The sequence below is a fragment of the Anas acuta genome, chromosome 1 (assembly GCF_963932015.1).
Source record: "Anas acuta chromosome 1, bAnaAcu1.1, whole genome shotgun sequence".
In the NCBI taxonomy this organism is placed as follows: Eukaryota; Metazoa; Chordata; class Aves; order Anseriformes; family Anatidae; genus Anas; species Anas acuta.
The window spans coordinates 31,571,428-31,594,731 of NC_088979.1; the positions used below are offsets into that span (position 1 = coordinate 31,571,428).

Genomic DNA, 23,304 nt, shown 5'->3' on the forward strand with positions numbered 1-23,304 from the left:
AAATAAAAGATTTATTTTATTGATTTACTTATACACAGGTCTACCTATTGTGTAGACTCTTCAAAACTCTTCAAAAAGTAAAGGGAAAAGAAAAAGAAACTTGTATTTTCTGTAACTTACTTTTTAAATTTTTCTCATTAAGCTCAAAACTGTGGAAAACAAGCTCCAGGTAAATGTAACCAGAACCAAAATATACAATATAGCCCAGAACGTTCACATTTGAACGGTCCCATTTTTTTCCTCTTCTGAAAATTGTTCAGCTTTCTTGTAATAGCTCAATCCCAAGTGATTTATCCACGGATTTTAGCCTCACAGCTGAAAGGCTTTATTGCTTTTTCATAATGAAACTTAAAGCTTCAGTGTCTCCAGACACTCTAGGGAAAGGGAGACAGTGCATCATTCAGAGATAAGGAGCTTAAAACTTGAAAGCCACACCCAAAGCTACCCAAAGAGCTCTCAGCTTCATTACCTTTTCTTGTCACTGTCAGAGGGCAGGGGAAAATGGGCAAATGCTAAATGGAGGAAAAAACCTAAGTGCATCACAACTGCAAACTAATTGCTTTTGTCTCTCCATTTTTTTTCCCGGCATAATTAATTTGCTATTTCAGTTTTGTTTTGTTTTTAAGCTGCCTGTATATAGCAAAAAAATGGACTAGAAAATTGAACAAAATGGAATAAAAAGCACTTTCCCTCTGTTTCTGTGGTTTGGGTATTGCTCCAGCTAAGAGTAGCAAAAAGCTGACACCATTTAGAGGCTAATCAGCATCCTTATGAAGCAGCAGATAGCTCACAACTAGGGAAAAGCTAAATACATCCAAATAGTTAGCTACCCGTTCAAAGCTGAGTCACATTGGTGAGGCTAGCACAGGAACTCGATCTGTTTCCAGACATATTGCACCTTCCTAAAATATCAAGAGGACCTGATAACTTCAAGGATGTAACTCCAGGACCTCTGTCCACCCTGTACCTGACTGCAAATAGACACGTGGGCAACGTCTGGATATGCCATCCCTGGATCTCAAAACTGTGGCATGCACTGCCCCTTGTGAGAAAACCAAAGCCAGAATTTGAAATGCAATGTTTCTGGGAGTGGGATTCAGCTCACAGTTTAAGACACTTTACTTAAAGACATCTACAAATGCATCTCAACTCCCACCATCACTGGTATGTGCTGGTTAGAGCCATGTTCATACTGAACTTGAACTCAAAGGAAAGTTAAGTGTGCCTAAACCCAGGAAATCATTACACAACTAAGGGATACATCTGATGTAAAGTATGCTGAGGAGAATCCTAAGGATAGCACCACACACAGTATATAGCTCTTCACTGTTTTTTTTCTTCTTTTTTTTTTCCCCCTCCTTCATGTAAATTCATAATACTAACATAAATTCATAAACCATGTCATTAAACTCCCAGGCTAAGAACAAGGCAGTGATATTGAACCGTTTCATCTCCTCACCCTACAAAACAGTGAGGACAGCTACTCTAAATCTCAGCTGTATGGCAGAAAATGAGGTCTGTCTGAAACAGGCAATGCCAGCAACTGTGGGATACCAGAAGGAAAAACACTTCCCATCATTGGAAGCGTTCAAATTCAGGTTGGATGTGGCTTCAAACAACCTGATCTAGTGGAAGATGTCCCTGCCCATGGCAGCGGAGTTGGACTGGATGATCTTAAAGGTCTTAATATCCCAACACAAATGATTCTGTGGTCCTATGATTATAAGGCTGTGAAGCAGGTGTACTTTCTGGGCAGGCTGTAGAGTACAGTGGGCACCTCAAGAAAAAATTTTGCTTCACAGTAGCTGAAACCAGGGGAAACAACCCAAAGTCTAGAACAAGCCAAAATCAGTCAGGCCCAGGAGTCTCCCAAAACAGGAGCAGCAAGTTGATTTCACCAAAATACAGAGTAAATAAATAAATAAATAAGTAAGTAAAGGGGAGAAGTAACAAAAAGCCCAGGAAAGGTGAAAACACCCTTTAGGTGAGTGTCCAGCAGAAACTGCCTAAGAAAAAAATTGACCAAGGTCAACATGTTCATTGAGAGTAAGCTGGAGCAAGTTGGATTTTGTAAGCAGGCAAGACAGCATCAGAGAAATCCACTGGCATCCATAAGCACTTCTGCACTTTATAAATAAAGCTCAAGAACCTGAAATTTGGGCTAATCACTTTCAATAATTGTCAGTACTAAAACTGAATTTGTGTTAGATTATCCAAATAGGAAAAAAAAAATACTATCAGGATAATTATTCCCAGCTTTGAGGCTCTCTCTCTATCTCTGATTTCCAAAAAGACAGAAGTCTAGAGTGTTCAAACCTAAAGAAAAGATGAAATGTTTAAAACTCCTCTGGGAAAATGCAGTTCTCATTTCCTCTTGATGTGGCTTGGGGAAAGTTAAGCATTTCTCCTATTCCCTGAAGAATTCCCTGAAGTTCCCTTAGCCCCTGAAGAAAAGCCTCAGTTGGAACTCAGAAAAAAATCTGGGTGGCAAGAAAGGAAGCAAAGTGTGTCCAAGTCTCTAAGAAATTCACACCATCTACCCTGACACACTGCAAAGGTCTGGCAACACATTCTGTTTTAAAAGCCCATTGTTAATATTAAAATTTAATTTTCTAAAATCAATTAGAAGCAGCTAATCTCAACAATGAGCACAGAACTAAGTGACATCAGAAGCAGTGCTGAAATAAACTTCTAAAAAGCAATGTGCTTTCAGGCCCAATTGTAATTTTCAATTTTCAACTTGAAATTCTGCTGAATTGCATGAATTTTTAGTACAACTGGGCAATCTCCCATTACAACCAGCAAATGTACAGCAGGATTCAAAGACAGGCAGAAGTGGTTTGTGCTTTAAGCTGGTTCTGCATAAATTATATACTGATAAACTTTAAATTCATGGCTAAAATGTAAGATCCACCACAGCCAAAAACACGTAGAGGAAACATGGTGATCAGAGAAGATCAGGAAGAACGCAAGGTAAACTTTAAGCAGTACAGTTGCTGCAATGGAGATATGGTCTCACAAATCTATAAAAAGGAGCTAACCATCTCAAACTAATTCGTGAAAGGAAATATAATCAGCAAATGTACATGTTTAGCTTTTCAAAGTCTATCCATATGTACAGCAAATCAAGGAAATCACAGCCAACTGGATAAATATATTTTCTTTAAAAACTTTATATATAGAACCCTCTGCTTTCAAGTCAAAATGAATTGATAAATTTGACCAAAACAAGTGGAATAAGGGGAAAAAATCTTCAACTTTTTCTGACAAAATTGTGTTCAGGTTCTAACTTCAATGAAATACCATGTTTGTTTGTTTTTCTCCCCTTTTTCAAATAGGGAAAAATGTTTTGAAACAAAACTTACTCCCTTTAAGTTGAAATAAATTATTTCTGCTCAAAAAAGTTCAAACATCAGGTTGACCCATAATGGTTTTCAGTTCAGTCATTGAACCAAGAAGACTAATTATTTTCATGACCCAATCATGAGATGAGATGACAAGCTAATTGAGAGATGTTTAAAGATAGAAAGGAGTATTAGGTATTTTTAATATGGCAACAAAATAATAAACACCTTATTATTTGGCACAAAATTTTGTGATGAAATTCTTATAGTAGAAAAGGAATGTAAAGTAGTGTGGTGATATGGAAATGTTTACAGACAAAAATATCTGTAATAATAATTGTTACAATGCATACAGCCAAGCAAGGTATTAAACAGACAGTACAGTGGCTTAAAAAAAATACAAAAAAAACACATGGAAAGAGAAAAATAAGTATTTATGAATCACAGACAGTAGCAAATTAACAGGAAAAGGACCTTGGTTTTGTCACACAGGATAAAAAATGCATAATGTGTGGCTGCTGCAGAAAACAGGCAAAACATGGAATCCACAAGGAATGCTAAGGGTTGTAATTCAGAAAATATTCTCAAAACCAAGTGTTTTGACTTATGTTCACTTGGAAACCTTAGTGTGAAACTGGTCCACTTCCAAGATAATACTGCAGAAAAAGAGCTCGAAGAACAGCAAGAAGGGGTAAGAGTAAAGAAGAATGTTTACAAAGAATATTTACATCAGAAAATCAAAAGGAAGCAATAACAAAGATAAAGAACATTTTATGGTTTTCTGCTGCCTTTGCCTCATAGTAATAGGTGAGAATACTTAAAAGCCTACTTCATATCTAGGGAAATATTTTTCCACAGAATAAATAGACTCCCATATGATGTACAGCATCACTAAAACCAATAAATCAGCAAAAAAAAAAATGATATTAGACATTTCTGCAAGCATATCCAGAATCACAGTAATCAATGTTATTGGCTGAAATATAAAGTCTCATTTCCAGCCAATTTCTAATTACTAAGAACTGCAGCAGGCTTTCCAGGACAGCAGATCTGCCCACTGCAGCTTCTGCCCTCTCAAGATGACCATTCTCAGAAGCTGCATATTCAACAAAAAATGATTAGATTCGGAAGGCTGAAAGTCAGAGTCTACATTTTTGGTTGTCTGGATGACAAAGCTCCTATCACAGCTACAGGAGATTTAGTTAATCATCCGTGGGGTCTATAATGAATAGAGTAAATGCAGGAATCTACTTTAAATGGATATCAATCTTATCCTAGATACCTATATTTAGGGGTCTCTAAACCCATCACTGAATCCCAATCTGAATCTCTATCCTGAGTACCACTGAGTACACTAGTTCTCATATTCCTACAGGACACCTTCCAGAACAATAATGAAATTGTTTCTTCTGTTACTCTCAGACACAATTAGATAAGATTTTATCTAGTCAGAATTTTCCCTTTTCTGAATGTAAGAAAGTATGAAAGAAAGAAGATGTAAGTAAGAAATTGAGTGTCCATGGCTTTTTGTAAAGTCTTAAATGGACTAGAAGTTGGCCTAACCTAAATCAAATGTCTAAGGGCAGCTAAAAAAATAATACCTCAAAGCCAGAAATCCTCCCTTGAAATTACTCTTTCCTTTCATATTCATCACAGAAGAGCATATCTGAATTATGTGTTTTCAACACCAACTTGGGTGGACTAAATACAGGTGCAGCCACAGGATGCCTGTGCATAACCCAGGACATTTTCCCCATACATGTGTCTCAACAGTTGAAAGGCAGCATGGTTAACATCTACTGACTGTTTCTTGTTGATGTGCATTAAAAGTCCTTCATTATCAAAAGCAGGACAGAGGTAGATAACTAAGCCAAAAGTTAGCCTGTCAAAATCTCCTTTCAAATGACAATTCATAATCGCTTTCCTTGCCATAAAGAATATCATTAATTGAATATGCCTGTTCAAGAAACATCTTAGCGTTTAAAAATCCCATTGCTTATAGCTTCCAGAACAAAAGCACACCACCAACAGTGCACATGCCTAAGATCCCTATGCATGCACATTGGAGATCATCTATTCAGTCTCATTCAACCTCAGTCTTGTTAAGGTAACAATAAAGATATTTTTTCTAAAGGCACTTGAGACATTAATGAGTCCCTGTAAACCAAAATGCATGAGGATTACAGCTCTTGACAAAATTGGTCATTGCCCCATCTGCTTTGCACAACAACATGGGAGACTGATTCATCCTAATAGTGTCCCAAAGAGGTGGCACGCTGTGCAGCTATGCTCCTCAGGAACTGCAGAGAAGAATCAACAATCCATGGAGTCAGAAGGAAAGTGAAAAAAATGTTCAGCAGAGTACTCAAAAACATCACAAGGACTCAACACCACCCACCAAACTGTAGGCAGAGGGAGACCCAAAGCCCTAAGTAGGCTCCTGATGTGGCTAACGGATGGGGCAATGCAGATCTTTGGTGGGCTGAATTTTTCTTGAACTGAGTTTTTCTCTTTCCACAGACTTAGCCTCAACACACAAGTGAGAAGAATTTAGCCTTCAGAGTCCAATTTAAAGCCTTCTGAAGTCAAGAGACACCGTTTGCTCTATTTCCTCTATTGGTAAGACAGGGGTCTACATATTGCAGTAATACAAAATGTCTATAACCCATGAGAAACTGCCCTAGCACAAGCTTGTTCACTAGGATTTATTTGCTAGAAATGAGATTGCTGTTCATTGAAAAGTAATAAAGAATAAAGCAATAAAAAAAAAAAAGAAAAAGATAAGCTGTTTTAAATTTAGTAGCTCCTCATTTTAATTAGCAGATATTTATTTACCTCAACTTTCTCCTTAGCCTCTATTTGTTTGTAGTAAGAAAGAAAAAGTAATTCTGGTGAATAAACACTGATATTTAGTTACATAAAATATTATACAGGCATGTGCATTACAAATAAACTCAACCTTAAATGTGTGCGTTATGTCTAATTTTAGGATTTGAGTTTTATCCAAAAAACAGCATGGAAAATTTTGACATGCACACCTCTGTCTCCAAACGGACAAACTAGAAAGGGTAAAAGAAGGCCAAACAGTAGCTTCCACAAGCTGGGGGGTCATAAATGGGGGGCTGGTGGGGGCACGGAGGAATTAAAGTGAAAAGACAAAATGATTTGTTAAAAAAAATAGGTTTAATGAAACTTTTTTAAATGTGTTTTTCTAGAAATATGGTTACTTGGTGGACATTCCATCTACGGACATTTGTGTTAAAAATGCTCTCTATGTGGGGGACAAAGAAACAGGAGGAGGAAGAGCTCATTACCAGAAGGCAAGACTCAAGGATTTCATTTTTGCCTTTTTAACAAAGAAAATGCTAACAGACCACTTGCAACATGAAATTTTAAAAAGATAATCTGGCCTTTCTTAAAGATGGGAGAAAAAAATAAAAGCATTTTGTTTTATGTATAAGGAGTACTGCTGGGAAGCTAATGCCACCACCCCCTCAAAACCAGTGCAAGCAAGGCCAGAGATGTCTGTCTTTACTGAGTTGTGTTGCTGGGAGACTGAGTTAGGCAAACACAAAGGAAGAAGCCAAAAGATTAAGCGAGATGATGACTATTACCATATTTTACAGTCAAATCAGATGGCACTTCAGCCCAGGAGACCTCTAAACCCAAATAATTTTTCAGAAATGAATTTAGGATTCCTTAGAGAAAGCACTGTTTGTTCTAAATTACCCAGGACATGAAAATAAATAGTGTCTCCAAAGCTGTTAAAGCTGTAGCCCTCTAAGCTTCTTTTTCTACTGTCTTCCCCAGAAATCTTGATACTAATTACAAAGCATGTCTTTGGTGAACAGTGGGTGTGCTTACAGGATTCTACATGAACCCAAAACACCAAACGTTTTAAGAAATTGTTACGGAAAAATAAAAAATAATAATAATAAATAAAAAAATACCAAAACCATATTACCTTTCTCCACCCCCCACAAATTTTCACCAAGATGAATGTCTTCTTTCCTGACTCAGCAATCAGCAACTTTGCAGCCAAAGTCTTCTTAATTTTGTTTTTTCCCCATAACAGAAACTACAGCAAGGGAAGTTTAGAAGTCCTCAGGGGATGCCGAGTCCTATATCCTTCTTAAATAACAAGTGGCAGTCATGACTACCAGGATCCTCAGCCCATGGTCTTTGTATGCCTCATTATTCCTCAGCCAGCCTGATGCCCACACGACAGCTTTAATTCTGGCTAGGAGACAGACAGAAGCAGAGCTCCCCAGCAATAGAAAGAACCTTTTCCAAAGGCAAGCTAGTACATCACACAGTCACCCCTCATCAGAAACTTTCAGTCAAATTAGTCTTTCTAATCTCATTAGTAGTCACTAAAGAAACTGTTATTGACATAACACGCTTGCCCGTCCAGGCCAATGCAAGCACATATTTGATGTGCTCTGACAGTTTGGGTAGCTGCCTAGGAAGTACCAGGATAAGGGAGACCTGACAAAGCTTCTAGGAGGCTTGCATTGGACTATCTTGGAGATGAACAGTAATTATCACTTAGTTCCAGCAAAGCAATTGAACGATAGATAGCAAGACCTGTGTGTAAAACACACTCATGAACTTAGAAAAACAGGGATTTGTGAAGACCCTTATTTCTTATACCACTATCAGAATCGAGGTATGACTGTGAAGACAGTTCTTCATGTGAACTTAGGAACTGCTAATGTGAGGATATGATCAGTAGCGGAAAAACCATAAAATACACTTCAATATGACAGAAAACCAAGAATATCATTATAGGAAATTAGAACAGTAACACAATTACATTTGAATCAATTCAGCCTGTCAGTTCAGAGACAAACTACAACATAAAACCAAGCTGAAAGCAGCAATACCAAAGCTTGCTAAATTTTTAATGCCTCGTATAAGTATCTTTTGAAGTAAATGTTACCTAACCTTCTAAATTCTGCTCAAAAATATAAAAATAAAAATCAGAGACAAAATTACCAGTAACTGATGTGATATTGCTGTGATATATTAGGCAATTTTCAAATAGAGGACATTTTATTTCCAAAGAGAAAAAATGAGACTCTCTTCAGAGGATTCTTGATTTTCTTAGTAACAGTCTCCCTACAGCTTTATGACCAGTATTATAATGGTTCCATACCGTGAAGCTGTTGTTGACATTTTTTGTGCTTGATTCAGCTACGCTGGCATCTGACAGGTCAACTTCATCAAATATTAGAGACTGTGAATGGAAAAGAACACAAAAACATTAAATATAGCCTGAGTCTGCTCTCAAATATGCTCACATTTGGTGCTTTCATTTCCTTCTGTCCATTCCAATTGGAAAATAAAAACAGAAAAAAAAGAGAGGGTGAAAAAAATAGAAAACACTGATGAGGTGATAGAACTTCCTATTCCACCACTAAACACAGTCTTATTTGCTGTCTAATCAGACGAGAGTGTTAAACAGTGGTTCCAAGACAAAAATACATACTGCTTTAAAATCTTTTAAGGATTTGTTTTCATTTATTTTTTTTTAAATAGATCCAGCTTTGAGATGTCTACTGTGTTCCATAAAGGTGGTATCAGAGAACAGAGATTCACACACAATAACATACAAGTGTATTAATCAGCTTTAGGATGGAATTCTAAATTCATGAAAAAGAATCTATTATATACTATTGGTAAGAAGAGAAAATGGAGCTTAAGAGACTGAAGAGATTCATCTTTCCACTTCTTTGTTTGATGTTCCCATAAGAGAAATACGTATCTTCATTAAACACCCCAGCTTCTGGCAAAGGATTTCAGTCCTTTTGAACTCACGATGGGTCACAAAGCAAAGGAAAGACCACCGAAAACATCTCGCCCCATTGTAGCCATACCTTGCTCTTTCTCCTCTATGTCATGGGAAGGAGAAATAATATTAAAAAAAAAAAAAGTGTGCTGTATACCCCAGCACACTATCAATGTTTGGGGAGTCTCAGCAAGGATTCAGTGCTGCAGAGTATTTGTGCAACTACCCACTCACTACTCCTTCTTTTCTCACCTTTATGACAGAGATAACGTTGCCATTCTCACAGCTCTTATCTGTCATGTTTATTAAGACTTTGTAAAAACTTCTCAGGGTAGCAACACGCGTAGAAAAGTGTGATAACAGAGGTACTTCAGTGCTGGGCTCCCTGGAGAGACATCTTCCTTGATTCATCACAGCCATACAACTACGTACCGTGCAATTATAGTCACATAGTCATAGAATGAGAGGTTTCTGTGCCTCAGTAATAGTTTTATGAAGAAGACCAGGCTAGAGAAAATTATTGGTACCTCAAGCACCTCACCTACAGCTCCCCTCAGTTGCTACAACCCTACAAGATAAAGAAAAGTAATGCCCATCACTATGAAACAGCACAGTCCAAGCCGCCTCAACAACCCTAAATGCTCTCTGCTCTGGTCTTGAGGGGGAGGGAGGAAATGCCTTTCAGAAAGGAAAGAAGTATTCCCCTCTGCCCACCCCCAAATTTCCCACTAAAAGTTTCCATTGATGGGAAACAGCCTTTCCCTATACAAATCACTTCTGGCAGAAAATCATCCCATCTTGATTTTGTGTAACCATTTCCATTCCTTTAAGAGCAATATGGGCATTGGATTAGAAGAGCTTTAATGGAATTCAGTTTGTGAGATAGCTTCTAAGCATTATCCAATGAGCCAACACCCCCCCCAAAAAAAAACAACTCTTTAAGATGAATTTATTATTTGTCTGAATAGTCCAAGAGGTTAAGAGAACTGAGATAAACTTGACTTAAAAATATAAAAATTAAAAGATACCATGAATCTTCCTTGGTTAAAGTAAATTTAGCATACTACATCTTATATACTGCAATTTTTAATGAAACAATCACTAATAAATCATTAAATTATCATGATTACAATTATAAATCTAAGCAAAATTTAAGATCTTGGCATTAGATGTTAATATCATAGAATTACCTTTGAATCCTTAGCATAGTAAAGGGTACGACCTCGAAGCTTGAAATAACGCTTTTTCCACCTCTGAAAAGAACTGGTTTGCTTCAGTAGTAGTCCTTCTTTTATACTTGTCTGAAAAATATTAAAACACAGTAGACAACGTAAATACATATCTAAATAGGTAAGTATAAAGATCAAATTTATTGGTTTTTATTATTATTTATGTTACATTTCATCTATTGTATAAATTTCTATTAAGTTGAGACTAATTCTCTGGGCAATCAGACTCTACATAGCTTTTTTTTTTTTTTTTTACCAATGCCAATGCTGGCAAAATGCTAATTTTTCATATAAAACAAAAAGGCAGTCAAAGAGGTTGTGAAGATTACCACAACGTAATTCAAGAGTTTGGATAGCTACAAAACCACAAAGATTAAACCAAGCAACAGCTTCTGGTGGCACAATGCAAAGAAAAACTGATAAAAAACAATCTACACGAGGTCATTTCCAGTTCCAGAACCTGATTACACTGAGCAGAAAACCAATCTCCACATGGACCCTAATAGACTGAGGTACTTAAAGGTGTGTCTAATTCAAGTATGGGAATTATGCCTTTAAAGTAGATCCAGGATGATGCAAGTTTTGCCTGACTTTAAGTACCTCACTGAACTGAGGTCTTCAGCATGCACTCAGCTTACAAATAGGCATAATTATGTTACGGGAAGTGTGAGAACAGTAACTGCTTGGGATGTTTTTGCCAGGCAAATATTTCTAGTCAAAAACCTATTTGCCGATCCAAAGCATTCTGCTGCAAACCAAATCCTGCCTACATACAGCCCGTTTTTTGAAATTCAAGAAACACGAATCAGTGTATTTTAAATGTGTGCACTGCTTTTGCCAGCATGTGTGGGATTCATCAACCTGATTACATAAATTCTCCACTTAATCTGATGAATTGACACGACACAGCTTCCTAATTGCATGAATCTTGAAATCCATTTTCTTCAGCTTTGAAACGCACAAATAATATGAGAAAAAGCAAGTGCACTTGGATATTATATTCCAATGTAGTCTCCAATGCATAATATTTCCAATTCCTACTACAACATGGGGATGCAAATCTTACAGTGCAATTTTTAGACAATGTGATGTAAACATCATTTGTAGTTATTCTAGACCTTTTAAAGGCTTAATCAGACCTGACTCGAAGTTCATAAACATTTTCATCTGTTATCAGATGTACAATTGTCCTTAACTTCAATGCAAGTAATAAAAATACAGAAAAAGCAGAAAGCACTTTAATGTTCCTACCATTTCCTTTAAATGCGAGGCATTATTGCTATGAACATCGCACCCTTCATTTAGACATTCCTAACGTAATAAGCTCAGAATACAGCCCAACGATGACAAAGCAATTGAATTAATGCTCTCTAAAAAGCAACCCTCTCAGATGAAACACCGTGGATGAAAGTTTTGATTTATCTCCCTTTACTTCACATGACAGCGAGCCAGAACAACACGTTCGCTCGGCTGCCCTGTTCTAGCTGAGGGGTAGCAATTCCCAGCTGAAAGGGAGTGGAGAGCATACACGACACACACAACTTCGTGATTGCCTGCAATTTTCTGACCAGACCCTATGATAAGCTATTTTTACATGATATAAATAGATTTAATCAGCAATTCAGCCAGAAGCAAGTGCAAGTGCATATTCAAAGCTATCTGTTATAGCCATGCAACCCTTCTGGTTTGCATTGATTGCTCCTTGAGATTTCCAAAGTTATCGCACAGGATGGGAGTAGATAGCTTGTGTGTTTGTCAGGGTTTGAAAGAAATAAAACCATAGAAATACAGTTCCAAAGGAAACAGTACTCCACATGCATGGCAGGCATTGACTTAGTGGAAAAATTTCCCAAGTGGAAGGAAATCCATGCCCATTGAAACATACTGCAGATACTAGGAGACTCAGAACATACACATCACACTGAATTCTGTTTCAGGAATTTTAAAAATCCAATGAAAGACTACAAACCTATCTAAAACCTGAGTTATTACTTGCTAAATATTCAAATAATTATTCCATGCCCTTTTTAAACCTACACAAGCCATTTCTCCTTATTTCTACACACATCTTAGAACACTCCTATCCCTAAAATCAAACCGAGGACTTCAAAACTAAATCCATTTTGCAAGTCAATCCCTTAAAATTAACTCCCTGCACTTAAATAACCATACAGGCTCTACAGAATGTGTTTTTGTATCAAAATGTTAGAAAAATACTAGATTCATAAATATCTCCCCAAGAAACATAAGCACTTCATGAAGCATAAATCTGAATTTCATGTTTTGCCACAAATATGTATTCTGAGCTAAGGTTTAAGCATGTCAAGCTGACAGTTCCAAAACTGCAGACACCAAACTTGAGCCCAGTATCTTTAATCAACTTTGTTTAGCCTTTAAAATGTGCGGAAGACACCCAGCTGCCAACTGAGTCATTAGCTAATCTGCTAATAACACTCTCCTGCATCTACACATAAGTCACAACACTTACAAGAATTTACAACTGGAAGGGACCTCCCAGGGTACTGAATTTGGGTCCCCGTTATTACATACAGCCAGGTCTTGTAAAGCTTTTTCAAAAACATTCATCAGGATACGGCTACACCTTAAGAAAGCAATCACTACCTTTCCTCTCTGCAATTAAGACAGTACTCCAAGATCTCCCTCTTTGGAGAAACTTTCCTCTAATTAATCTCAGCTGGACATTAAATCTGAAGCATATGCAATAATCATTGCCAATTATATTAACCACTTTCCTACTGCATTTTAGGAGAAACAAAAAAATACACATCCTACAATCCTATTTCACACATTTTCAGGACCACCTCTCATCTGCTTACAAAAATCTCCAACCTCCCCATGCAGCCAGTTGTATAATTTAGTAATTATACAACCTCCCTCCAGATGTATGTGGCTATAATAAAAGCAAAGGTTTAATGGGTACAACAAAGATTTGCAATTAACATAAATAATATCACAATAAAGGTTTCCTTTAGTTATTGAAGAGCTTGACTGTGTTTTCAACACAGGACCAAATTAATTGCTAACAATCTTTATTACTATCTAACTATTATTACTATATAACTATCTATACTATAACTTTATTACTTTATTACTATCTATACTATAACAATCTTTATTACTTTAAGCACTAATTTTGCTTTGAATTCTGATGTTAGTGCTTGTGAGTGTCTCTAAGCCCTCATTTACCCAAATAATTAATATTTTGATTGATGACAGACCAGACCACTAAAGGAGGGGGAAAAAAAAGACAACATTTGATGTTTTTTATCATCCTCCTGTGATGTTTCCAACAAAAATCTGAAATAAAACCATCCCTCTTCCTTTTAGTATCATGGAGGCTTTAGTACATTTCCACAGTCTGCACAGGTAGGGCTGTAGGCAGACAGAATCTTAATTCTGTTGCAAGGTAAAGTCTCACAGCTCCTATTAACTCAGAGCCCCTTAAGATATTCAACGTCTTCAGTAGATCAAAAATGACTTCTATTATTAACAAAATGTGACAATCAAACTCTTAATTTTGATTAAAATTATGACCCGAGTATTCCAAGCTTGTGGTTTTCTTGACAATCTCTGCACAGTAGCTTCCATTACTGCCACTTATGCTGACAGATATTTCATTAATTATGTCAAAATAAAAATAGATTTTATCTACAGAGAATAAAAACTTCATCAGCTGCTCAGTGCAAGGTTACATTTTTATTGAGGATTCCTTACAAAAAAGAGGGCTGACATCTGAAAATTAAAACCAAACCAAGAGCTATGTTATACCTATGAATTTATGCAATTAAAAACGGCCAAAATAAAAAAAATAAATTGAAAAACAATGTAACCATGTTGACTACAAAACGTTGCTTTAATTTCAAGAATATCTTGATAAAAAGATGTACCATCGAGCTCATCACTAAGCGTAATCTGTGGAGAAATTTCATGGGGTACCTAAAGCACCATGCTTGCCTGAACCAAGCTACCCCGGACTACTGCTGCTAAACCATCTTCCAAGTTACAAGCAAATGCTATTAGTGACAGACGAATCACAGAAAGTGACAAGTTGCATAATCTCAGTCTATTGTTGATGATGATAGTTATTCCAGCACAATTAAAGTAATAAGAAAAACAAGCAAAAAATAATAATAATAAATATATATATATATATATATATATAAAAGAAGAAAAAAAAATGTTTTTCCAAAATCTCTGAGGGAAAGCCAGCCCTACTCCCCACCACACAACTAACCTATGATTAAGCATCACGATTTTTGTGTAACAAAATGGTATGTTCTGCCAACATAACTCCTATAGCCCATATTTCTGGGGTCATTTATGTGGATGAACTCTAGCCTAAGTGAAGCTGTAACACAAACACAAATAAATGCAATTAAACAACTTATGCAGTCCCTCAACTTTGTTCTTTCCTCACATTTCACCGAGGACACAAATTTTGTCATTACTGTTAAACTAAAAAAAAATCTGACTTTCAGACTCCTCTACTTGGTATGTGCAGTAAAACATGAAGCAATCTGAAACTGTGGAGAAACTGCCATAATAAAAATATATTGGTAACAAGGTGAAGTTCAATTAGCAGGCTGATATAAAAATAGAGGTTATAGAATGCATCACAAATTAGTAGGATATTGCCATAATAGGGTGAAACTTCGCACTGGGAATTAAAAGCAAAACACAACTATCTTAGTTATAAACTTAATACCAGACTGAGAATCAGAGAATAAACTTTATTGGCAGTTCAAGTATTTAAACTCCTAACTTCCATCCCTATACCACATGTTGATCTCAGTCTGTGTGCTCGTTAATCACAGAATGAAACAGCTGTAATATACTGAAAAAGGATAAAGCACTTCATAGGACTGAGACTTGGTGCCAAATATCTAAGGGTCTGGGCTTTATTTTACAACTGAGCTAACTTAGAGTAATATTTTAAAGCTACTGTTTGGAGCTTCAATAGCCATTCCTTTTAAATTACACATGCCCTGGGCAGAAAGATTTAAAACAACTAAGTTTAACTGGTTTTGAGTCTGAAGAATATAAATGGCATGTATTTTAGAGAAATAAATTTTAAAAAAAGGAAAAAAAAAGGAAATAATACAAAACATAACAAAAAGTCAAAGCACTCAGCTGGCAAGATATTTTTCTTTACTGGAGTTATGTAGATCTCAATTTGGTCTTGGTCTTGGTCTCAACTAAATAGAAGTGGCACTCAACATATTAGCTAGTCTGTAAAGTCTATGTAGTATAATTCCAAAATAGACCATTAGAAAGAAGATGGCACACATGGCAAAATTCTTTATATATATAAAATAAAAAATGCCATTACATTTCCACAGAGAAGAGCAAGCTCTTTCCGTAGTTCTATCTAGTATTAATATGCAAATAACAGTTGATCAATTACTTGAGGAAATTACAAAAGCATCATATAACAAAAATATATTAAACACTGTTACAAACTTCAAGCGATCCTTTCTTGCAAACAAATTACAAGTTAAACTTGTCATAACAAACCTTCTGTGTTTTACTTATTGCAGTTTTAATTTTTTTCCCCTCGGAGAATGTTTAAACAAATTCCAGTGATGATGTCAGACTTCCTAGGAGCTACGCTCCATAGAAAAGAGCCTACGCAAAACAATTTAAAGCTTGTGACACCCTAGGGAAAGCTGGGGAACAACTCGGTTCTTTCTGGTGGGCATTTTCCACACCGATATCTGACTTTCACCAGTCAAGTCAGGAAAAAGTAAAGAAAAATTCACAGGGTCAGGAAGTTGTAAACATATAGTTTCAGAAAATCTCAGGATTACATACATGTGTTTGAAAAGATTAGGCTCTTAGAATCCTTATGATTATTCCCTTCTCTGAAGAGATGAAAAATCTAAAAATATCATCCCCTGTGTTCACTCTTAAATGTTTTCTAAATTACTGGTTATTTTAGAAAGTGATCAGTCATTGCAGTTGATATCTTACTAAATACTCAAGTCTATACAGGCAAACAGCCAACAATTTGACAGATGCTGCAGCCCTGAGATCTACAGATTCCTGACAGGTTTATAATTATAAACCAAGAAGTTTGTTAACTGAATACCCAAGCATTCCTCATTTTTATGCAGTATTTCCTATTGCTCTGGATATAGAGATTGTATGTTTTAATCTAATTCAGTGGTTGTACTGTGTTTCAAGTTTATATTGGCCTCAATTTTGTTTTACTGGATGGCACATAAAATCCTGGATACACATTAATCATGCTTTGAATTACATTTTCTAGTATTTTTCCATTAACAGTCTTAGCTTAATAATCTACTTCTAGAACAGTTAACTCAATAAAACCTTTAATTCCATAATAACTCACAAGCATGGACCTTTAAGCATGGACATCTAAGCATGGAACTCTTGCTTAGCTACAGATCTCTTCAGGCATGGGGAGAAAAACAGTAATATATTATTGAGAAAGTCATCTTTAAGTAAATAGGTTTGGAATATAATTTTAGTGACCACAGTAAAATCCATAGGTAAGGATCACCTCCCCAGATCTGCTGGAAATTCTCTTTGTAATGCAGCTGGGGAAGCTGCTGGCTTTCTTTGCTGCAAGGGCACGTTGCAGACTCACAGTCAGCTTGTTGCCCACCACAAACCCCATGGCCTGTCTTAAGAAGCTGCTTTCCTACCTGTCAGCCCCCAGCTTGTACCAGTGCATGGGTTTATTCCTCCCCAGGGGCACAACATGGCAATTACCTCTGCTGAGCTTCTTAAGGTTTCCATTGTCATGTTTTTCCAGTGTATCCCTCTGAAGGGCAGCACAACGAGCTGCTTATCGTCTACTCCCTATTTTGTATGGTCTGAAAACTTGCTGAGGGTAAACCCTATACTAACATTCTGGCTATTAATTAATATGCTATATGACACTGACCCCATTCACAACCCCTGGGGTATACCATTAGTGACTGATCTCCAGCTGGACTTTGTGCCACTGGTCACAACCCTTTGAGCCTGGCAGCTCGGTCAGCTTTCAGCCCACCTCACCATCTCTTCATCTAGCCTGTACTTCACAAGTTTGTTCATGAGAGTGTCTGGGGAGTCAGTGTCAAAGGTCTTACTAAATTCATGGTAAACACCGTCCACTGCTCTCCCTTCCCCCACTGAGCTAGCTGTGTTGCTGTTGAATGCTACCAGGCTGGTTGGGGATGACTTCCCCTTCATAAAACCATGCTGACTACTCCCAATCACCTTCTTGTCCTTCATTCGTTTGGAAATGTGTGAAATGGTTTCCAGGATTATTTCACTCCATCCCCTTCCCAGGAATCGAGGTGAGGCCTGATCCTCCTTCTTGCTCTTCATGAAAGTATGACTGGCATTTCCTTTCTTCCAGTCCTCAGGAACCTCCCCCAATGGTTATGACCATTGAAAGGTAATGGAGAATGGTTTTGCAATACCATCAACCAGTTCCCTCAGCACTAGGGGGTGTAATCCATCAGCTGCAGTGGGCTGGTGAACATCCATTTCATTCAAGTGTTCCTCATCTTGATCCTCCTCCACCTAAGGTAAGTTTTCATTGCTCCAGGCTTTTGCACTGGTCCCAGGGACTTAGGATTGCTGAAGGCTGATCTTATCAATGAAGACCAAGGTGAAGAAGTCATGGGGTACCTTGGCTTTCTCCTTGTCCTTTGTTGCCTACCTCAATCAGCAGCAGGCACATATTTGCTCTATTCTTCCTTTTGCTGCCGTTGCGCTTGCAGAAGACCTTGTTGGCTTTCACATCCCTTGCTAGATTCACCTTCAGATGGGCTTTAGTTCTAAAAGTGATTATTTTTTTTTTTGTAGGAAAGAGACATCTTTTCTGTAAGTTTGCTTTTCTTTTAATTCTTTACAAATGATATTGAGTTACTCCTAGCGCAATTTCTCCCAATCAGGAATTTCTCATACAAAAGTCTAGACAATGTCTGGAGCCCAATTTGGCACCAAAAATCCCAGTTCCAGTTACTACATTTTACATAATGTGGACTTATTAAATTTAGTAGGTAAATATTTTATGGCTTGGTATATTTTGGAGGAAAATAAAGAACAGTCTGTGACGGAGTATAGAATGAATGCCAAATGGATTTGCAGTTTACTGTCCAGGCCACAGATAATCCTCTGGTAGGTAGCTTGTTCAATGCACTTCACCTCAAGGAGGTGTTATGCTGATGCATTCACTTGTTTGCACAGCTACATATAAATATTACATGTTTCCCTACTAAACCACAGTGTATTCAGGGAACAGATTACTTCTGCAAGAATGCTGGTGAATTCCCCCAAACTGCAAAGCACTTTGTAAAGAGGGGCTGAGGTGTTTCTAGCTTTTTCTAGGGCTTCCCATGGTAAAATCGTATTTTACTTCACAGTCTTTAGCAGCAACCACAACAGAAGCAGATCTCTCGTATTACACTCAGAGGAGGAAATTCTCTCTTTTGAGACCATGAGACTGGAAAGCAGAAGAATAACCTATATCGGATCCTCCCTTCCCCTCTGTTTACTGACAGGAAATACAGGCCTGTAATTACTTGTGAATTCACATTCCCTCTGTGCCCAGGCTCATTCATGTGCATGCTATTTTCTCTCATTCAGAAAACACAGTAAAGCTGCTTCTCCCAAAACACACGTCTCTGGAAAGGGGCAGATCAGCACTTCTCAGAGTTTTACACAGCACGGCTCGTGCTCATCTCTCCACCAAGGAATGCAGCCTCAGGCTCTGATGATGCATTCAAAACCTCGAGTTGTGAAACCCAACTCAAACCCCACTTCACTCCATGGGAAAATCAGGGGGTGAGGAGTCCTCTCAATGCATATTCCTTGGCACATGAAGGAGCAGAAGGTGACTGGGAACAGTTGGTATGGATTTAACAAAGGCAAATCATGCCTGAACACTAGCAAATCTTTTTGGAGACCCTACATCATCAAATAACATAGCACTTCCCACTCCAATTGCTAATCAACCACTCTTATGCTAAAATACAACACATGGAGTAGTTACTTTTCTTCTGTCACTGAGTTAAGCAGTTAAGTATGGACTTTGCCTTTTCAATTTTAAACAGCTGGATGGTAATTTTTTTCCATTTAATTCAAACTGCTATTAAAAAAATAAAATAGCCCTAGTATAAAAGCAAGAAACTACAAACAGGGAAATAAATGTGCTAGAATAAAGCAATGTGAAACTTTAACTTGAATATGTGGTGCTGGGTTGTCGTTGTTGCTGGGTTGGCTTTTTGTTTTATTTTTTTTTCCCCATGATTGAGGAAAGTACTTTTCATATAAATAACTTCTCAGTTTTATAAAACCTGTCACTTTACATATCTATTGTGTAAGAGGATTTAGCACCTTGAAGGTAAGAGCATTTATATGTTTTACAATGTGCTTGTTTTCAATTGTTTGACACAAAAGCTGCTTTTCAGGTGAGCTAGAAAAAGGCAAATTCTATTTCAGCTTTAATAAAACCTGAAACATATTCTTAAATCTTAGTTTAACAATGTATCTTCTATATCCACTAACAAAATCAGAATCTCATAAAAGACCTAAAAGGGGCATACAAAAGATCTTTTAGTCCACACTGTCCTCCAAGGTATACAGATTGGCAAAAACTGTATCTATCATTGTATTCAGGGGTCTCATTTTTTCACTTTAAATTTTTACTGTCCCTCTTATTGGTAAAATGGCCACTATCATCCAACATCTGCAGCAGAACACAGCAACACATGAACAACAGAGGCATTGTATCTCATAACCCTGCTTTTACTGCTTCTGTAGAGTTAATCTTCACATGTCCAGCCCAACTGCAGAATCCCTAGACAGAACTATGGGGGTCTACAAGCTGGCTTTTCACATGACCTGACAATCACTACAAAAATATACCATCCTCCTTTCCCTTCTATTAAAACGGGCTCCGCATCTGCCTTTGTCAGCCATACTTAGACTATTCCCATAAGACATTTATCTAAAATATTCTTAAAGCCCCCAGTTACAGATATCTTCTACCACTTGTTTCCCCTGGTGTAAACCTCCCTTTTTACACTTTAAGCCCCCACAGTGCTGTTGCAGGACAATGGTATAGACATAAAATGTCAATAAATTAACTACCAACTCAAAGGTCATTCCTAATTCATAAAGGTCACTCCTATTTCATAGCACTTTGTAAGAAGAACAGAGAGAACAACAATCTCTTGATAAGGCAATTGCAACTACTCTTCACTTGGCATGTCCTGATTATCTTTGTTCAAATCACAAACTTTTCAACAAGAGAAAATATTACACACATGCAGTTATTACACTAGTAACAAGGTTGCTTTGCTTTCTTGACCAAACTAATGAATTTAGATACAGCAGTATTTTTAACAATCAAACCCTGAACAGAGATGGAGAACTGCAAATGTTTTTCCACTCAGGATATAGGTTATGAAAGTCTTACATCCTGCTGTAAGATTAGGTTTAGCATACTGCCCTCAAGGTAGATATGATTATGCTGTATGAAACCTCTCAATGAAGTGTTGTCTTCAAGAGCTTTTATGAGCTCTGCTATCCTCTGGGATGCGGATCGAGTGTCCTATTTGTTTCACTGGCCTTTCACATGAAAGTGGAAAGCATGGAAAATATTTTTTAAAAATAGATGTGGTTAATCAGATTTCCTCTTATGTTTCCTGATCACGTTTCTCTGGTATCTATTCTCTTCCATTTAAAATGCTTGTTTTCTCATAATTGCTTACTTGTATTTAACATAGGTACTGTAAACTTTTGAGATTCATCCAATTTCTAAGCAATTAAGTACTTGAGGAATGTCTGCGGCCTATCTTTTCCCTGTAATGACAATCTGAGGAGTTTGCTGGACAAAACTTACAAAATCATGCCCGTGCCACCTGGTTCTCCCCCATGCGGTGACACAGAAGGGTACAGGCAGCCACCCTTGGGGCACTGCGCAGCATTACAGGTTAAGCAGCCATCAATATTCAGTATTTCTGAGCTGAGACAGTGTATTATGAGCTTCATTGGCTGAGACCCAGGCGTGAATGTTTCAGGACCAGTAATTCAGAGCAAAAAGGCAGGGCAAGTGCTTCTTTGCACTGCAATCACTGAACCCACCAAAACTTCCAAGTCCGAGCAACCCATTTTCTTTGCACACTTGTGCTGGAGGCTGAGTTATGTCAGAACGTTCTCCATGCACAGTCATAGAAAACAAGCTGAAAAAAATTAAAAATGTATTAAACAGATCTAAGGTGTAGGATGAAAATTTTAAATCTACAGGGTGATCTTCAATCTCCTTTCAGCTAGCTAGGCTTCAAAGAAAAGCTTTATTAGTACGTTAGGCTATTTTAATTGCAAGAAAAGTAATTCTAGCTATTCTACACGTTGGGAATACTTTAAGAAAATATGATTAGTCCAAAATCTCATTTGCACAAAGATACTGTTTATTAATTGGTTCCAGACAGTAGTTAAAGGTGCTGAAGGCACCTGGATGAGAGAAAGGCTTTAATAAAGCAAAAGCTCCTACACCAAGAGTAATTTTCGAGTCACCATATACTAGCAAGAAGTCTGGCAATAAAAGTCATTAATACTACTTTTTCTTTTCTTCTTTTTTATTATTTTTTTTATTTCTCCTCTTTTTTGTTTTTAATTTTACACCAGAGATCCTCCTCAGCCAGTTAAACCACGTTCACACTTTGCATCTTGCTACTGTAGCCCTGCTGATTCAACTGTGGAAACAGAAGAAAAACTACACTTGTCTTTTTATACATATGATACACTGGCTTCATTCATCTGGGCTGAAATTACCATCACTAGCAATTCTAAAGACACAGCAGTTAGCACCCCAAAAAAAGGATGTTTCCTACAAGCTACGACAAGCTCAAAATCAGTTGTGCTGATTTAAAAGTGGTTCCATCGATTTATCCCATCAGCTGCAGAGGCCCTAACCATTTTTCTCTAATACCACAGCTCCTAGCCCATTTTTCAGGTTGCTAACTGAAAGGTGATCAATCAGCCAAGCTGGTTAATGACAGCCAGAGATTTCAAGGGAGCATTTGACCAAGCTTCACTGAGCAGCAGCCTCTAAGTGCGCTCATTTGTTCTAAAGTTGTGCAGAGTGCTAGAGGACTATTCATCTAATGAGGCCGTATTTGCTGCTTTCAAAGTATCGGCACAACTTCAAATTAGTTTTCCATACACAAATATGAGCATACAGCAAATGCATTAGATGTTCTAACTACAAAACAGAAATAACATCTCACCGGAGTTTCTTCTCTGAACTACGGATCAGAATTGCAGAGCCTTCAAAGGCTTTCACTTGTATGTCAAAATGCAGCTCCCTTACCCTCAGAAGAGGCAGAAGCTGTACAAAAGACTGGGCTTATATTTTCTTTCATTAACTGGAGTGGTAAACAGCCGATGGATGAATGTGCTGTCAACATAGTGCCATGGGTGCAGTCACAAACAATGTCCTTAAGCCCCGTTATGCTCCACTGGCAGTCACAGTTTAATTTATATACCTGTTAGTTAATGAAGGTCTTAAAACTCACAAGAGAAGCCCACAGGGGAAAAAATGCGGACGGGCACTGACAAGCTAATACATGATGAGAATGGCAGGAAGCCTTGAGGTAGGTTGGTTATTGAGATCTAATGGGCTCCTCCATCCTCCCTGTGACCACCTCATCCATCTGGAGCACAGCACCAAGCCCCAGAAGCCCATTTGATTAATGGGTCCTGCTAGGCACCAGGCTTTTTGCTTTTTATCTGCATTAGGAAAGAGTTTGGGGTTATAATTCTGAAGGCAGGTGATTCCTTCTTGTTTTTTTTAAGATTGGTGGAATGTCAATATTCATTTTCTATATGCAAAAAAAAAAAAAATGTCTGTCCAAGTTTGAGGCCCTGGTCAATGATGTATTTTTCACATTTCCAG

At 37.4% G+C, this 23,304-nt stretch overlaps 1 protein-coding gene across 1 annotated transcript in view; it reads right to left on the minus strand.

The window, feature by feature from the left end:
* DGKH (diacylglycerol kinase eta) overlaps nucleotides 1-23,304 on the minus strand; it is a 166,276-nt gene that overhangs the window by 74,970 nt on the left and 68,002 nt on the right. Inside the window, 2 exon segments of the mRNA XM_068675460.1 lie at nucleotides 8,503-8,583; nucleotides 10,326-10,436. Coding sequence (XP_068531561.1) covers nucleotides 8,503-8,583; nucleotides 10,326-10,436 — 192 coding nt within the window.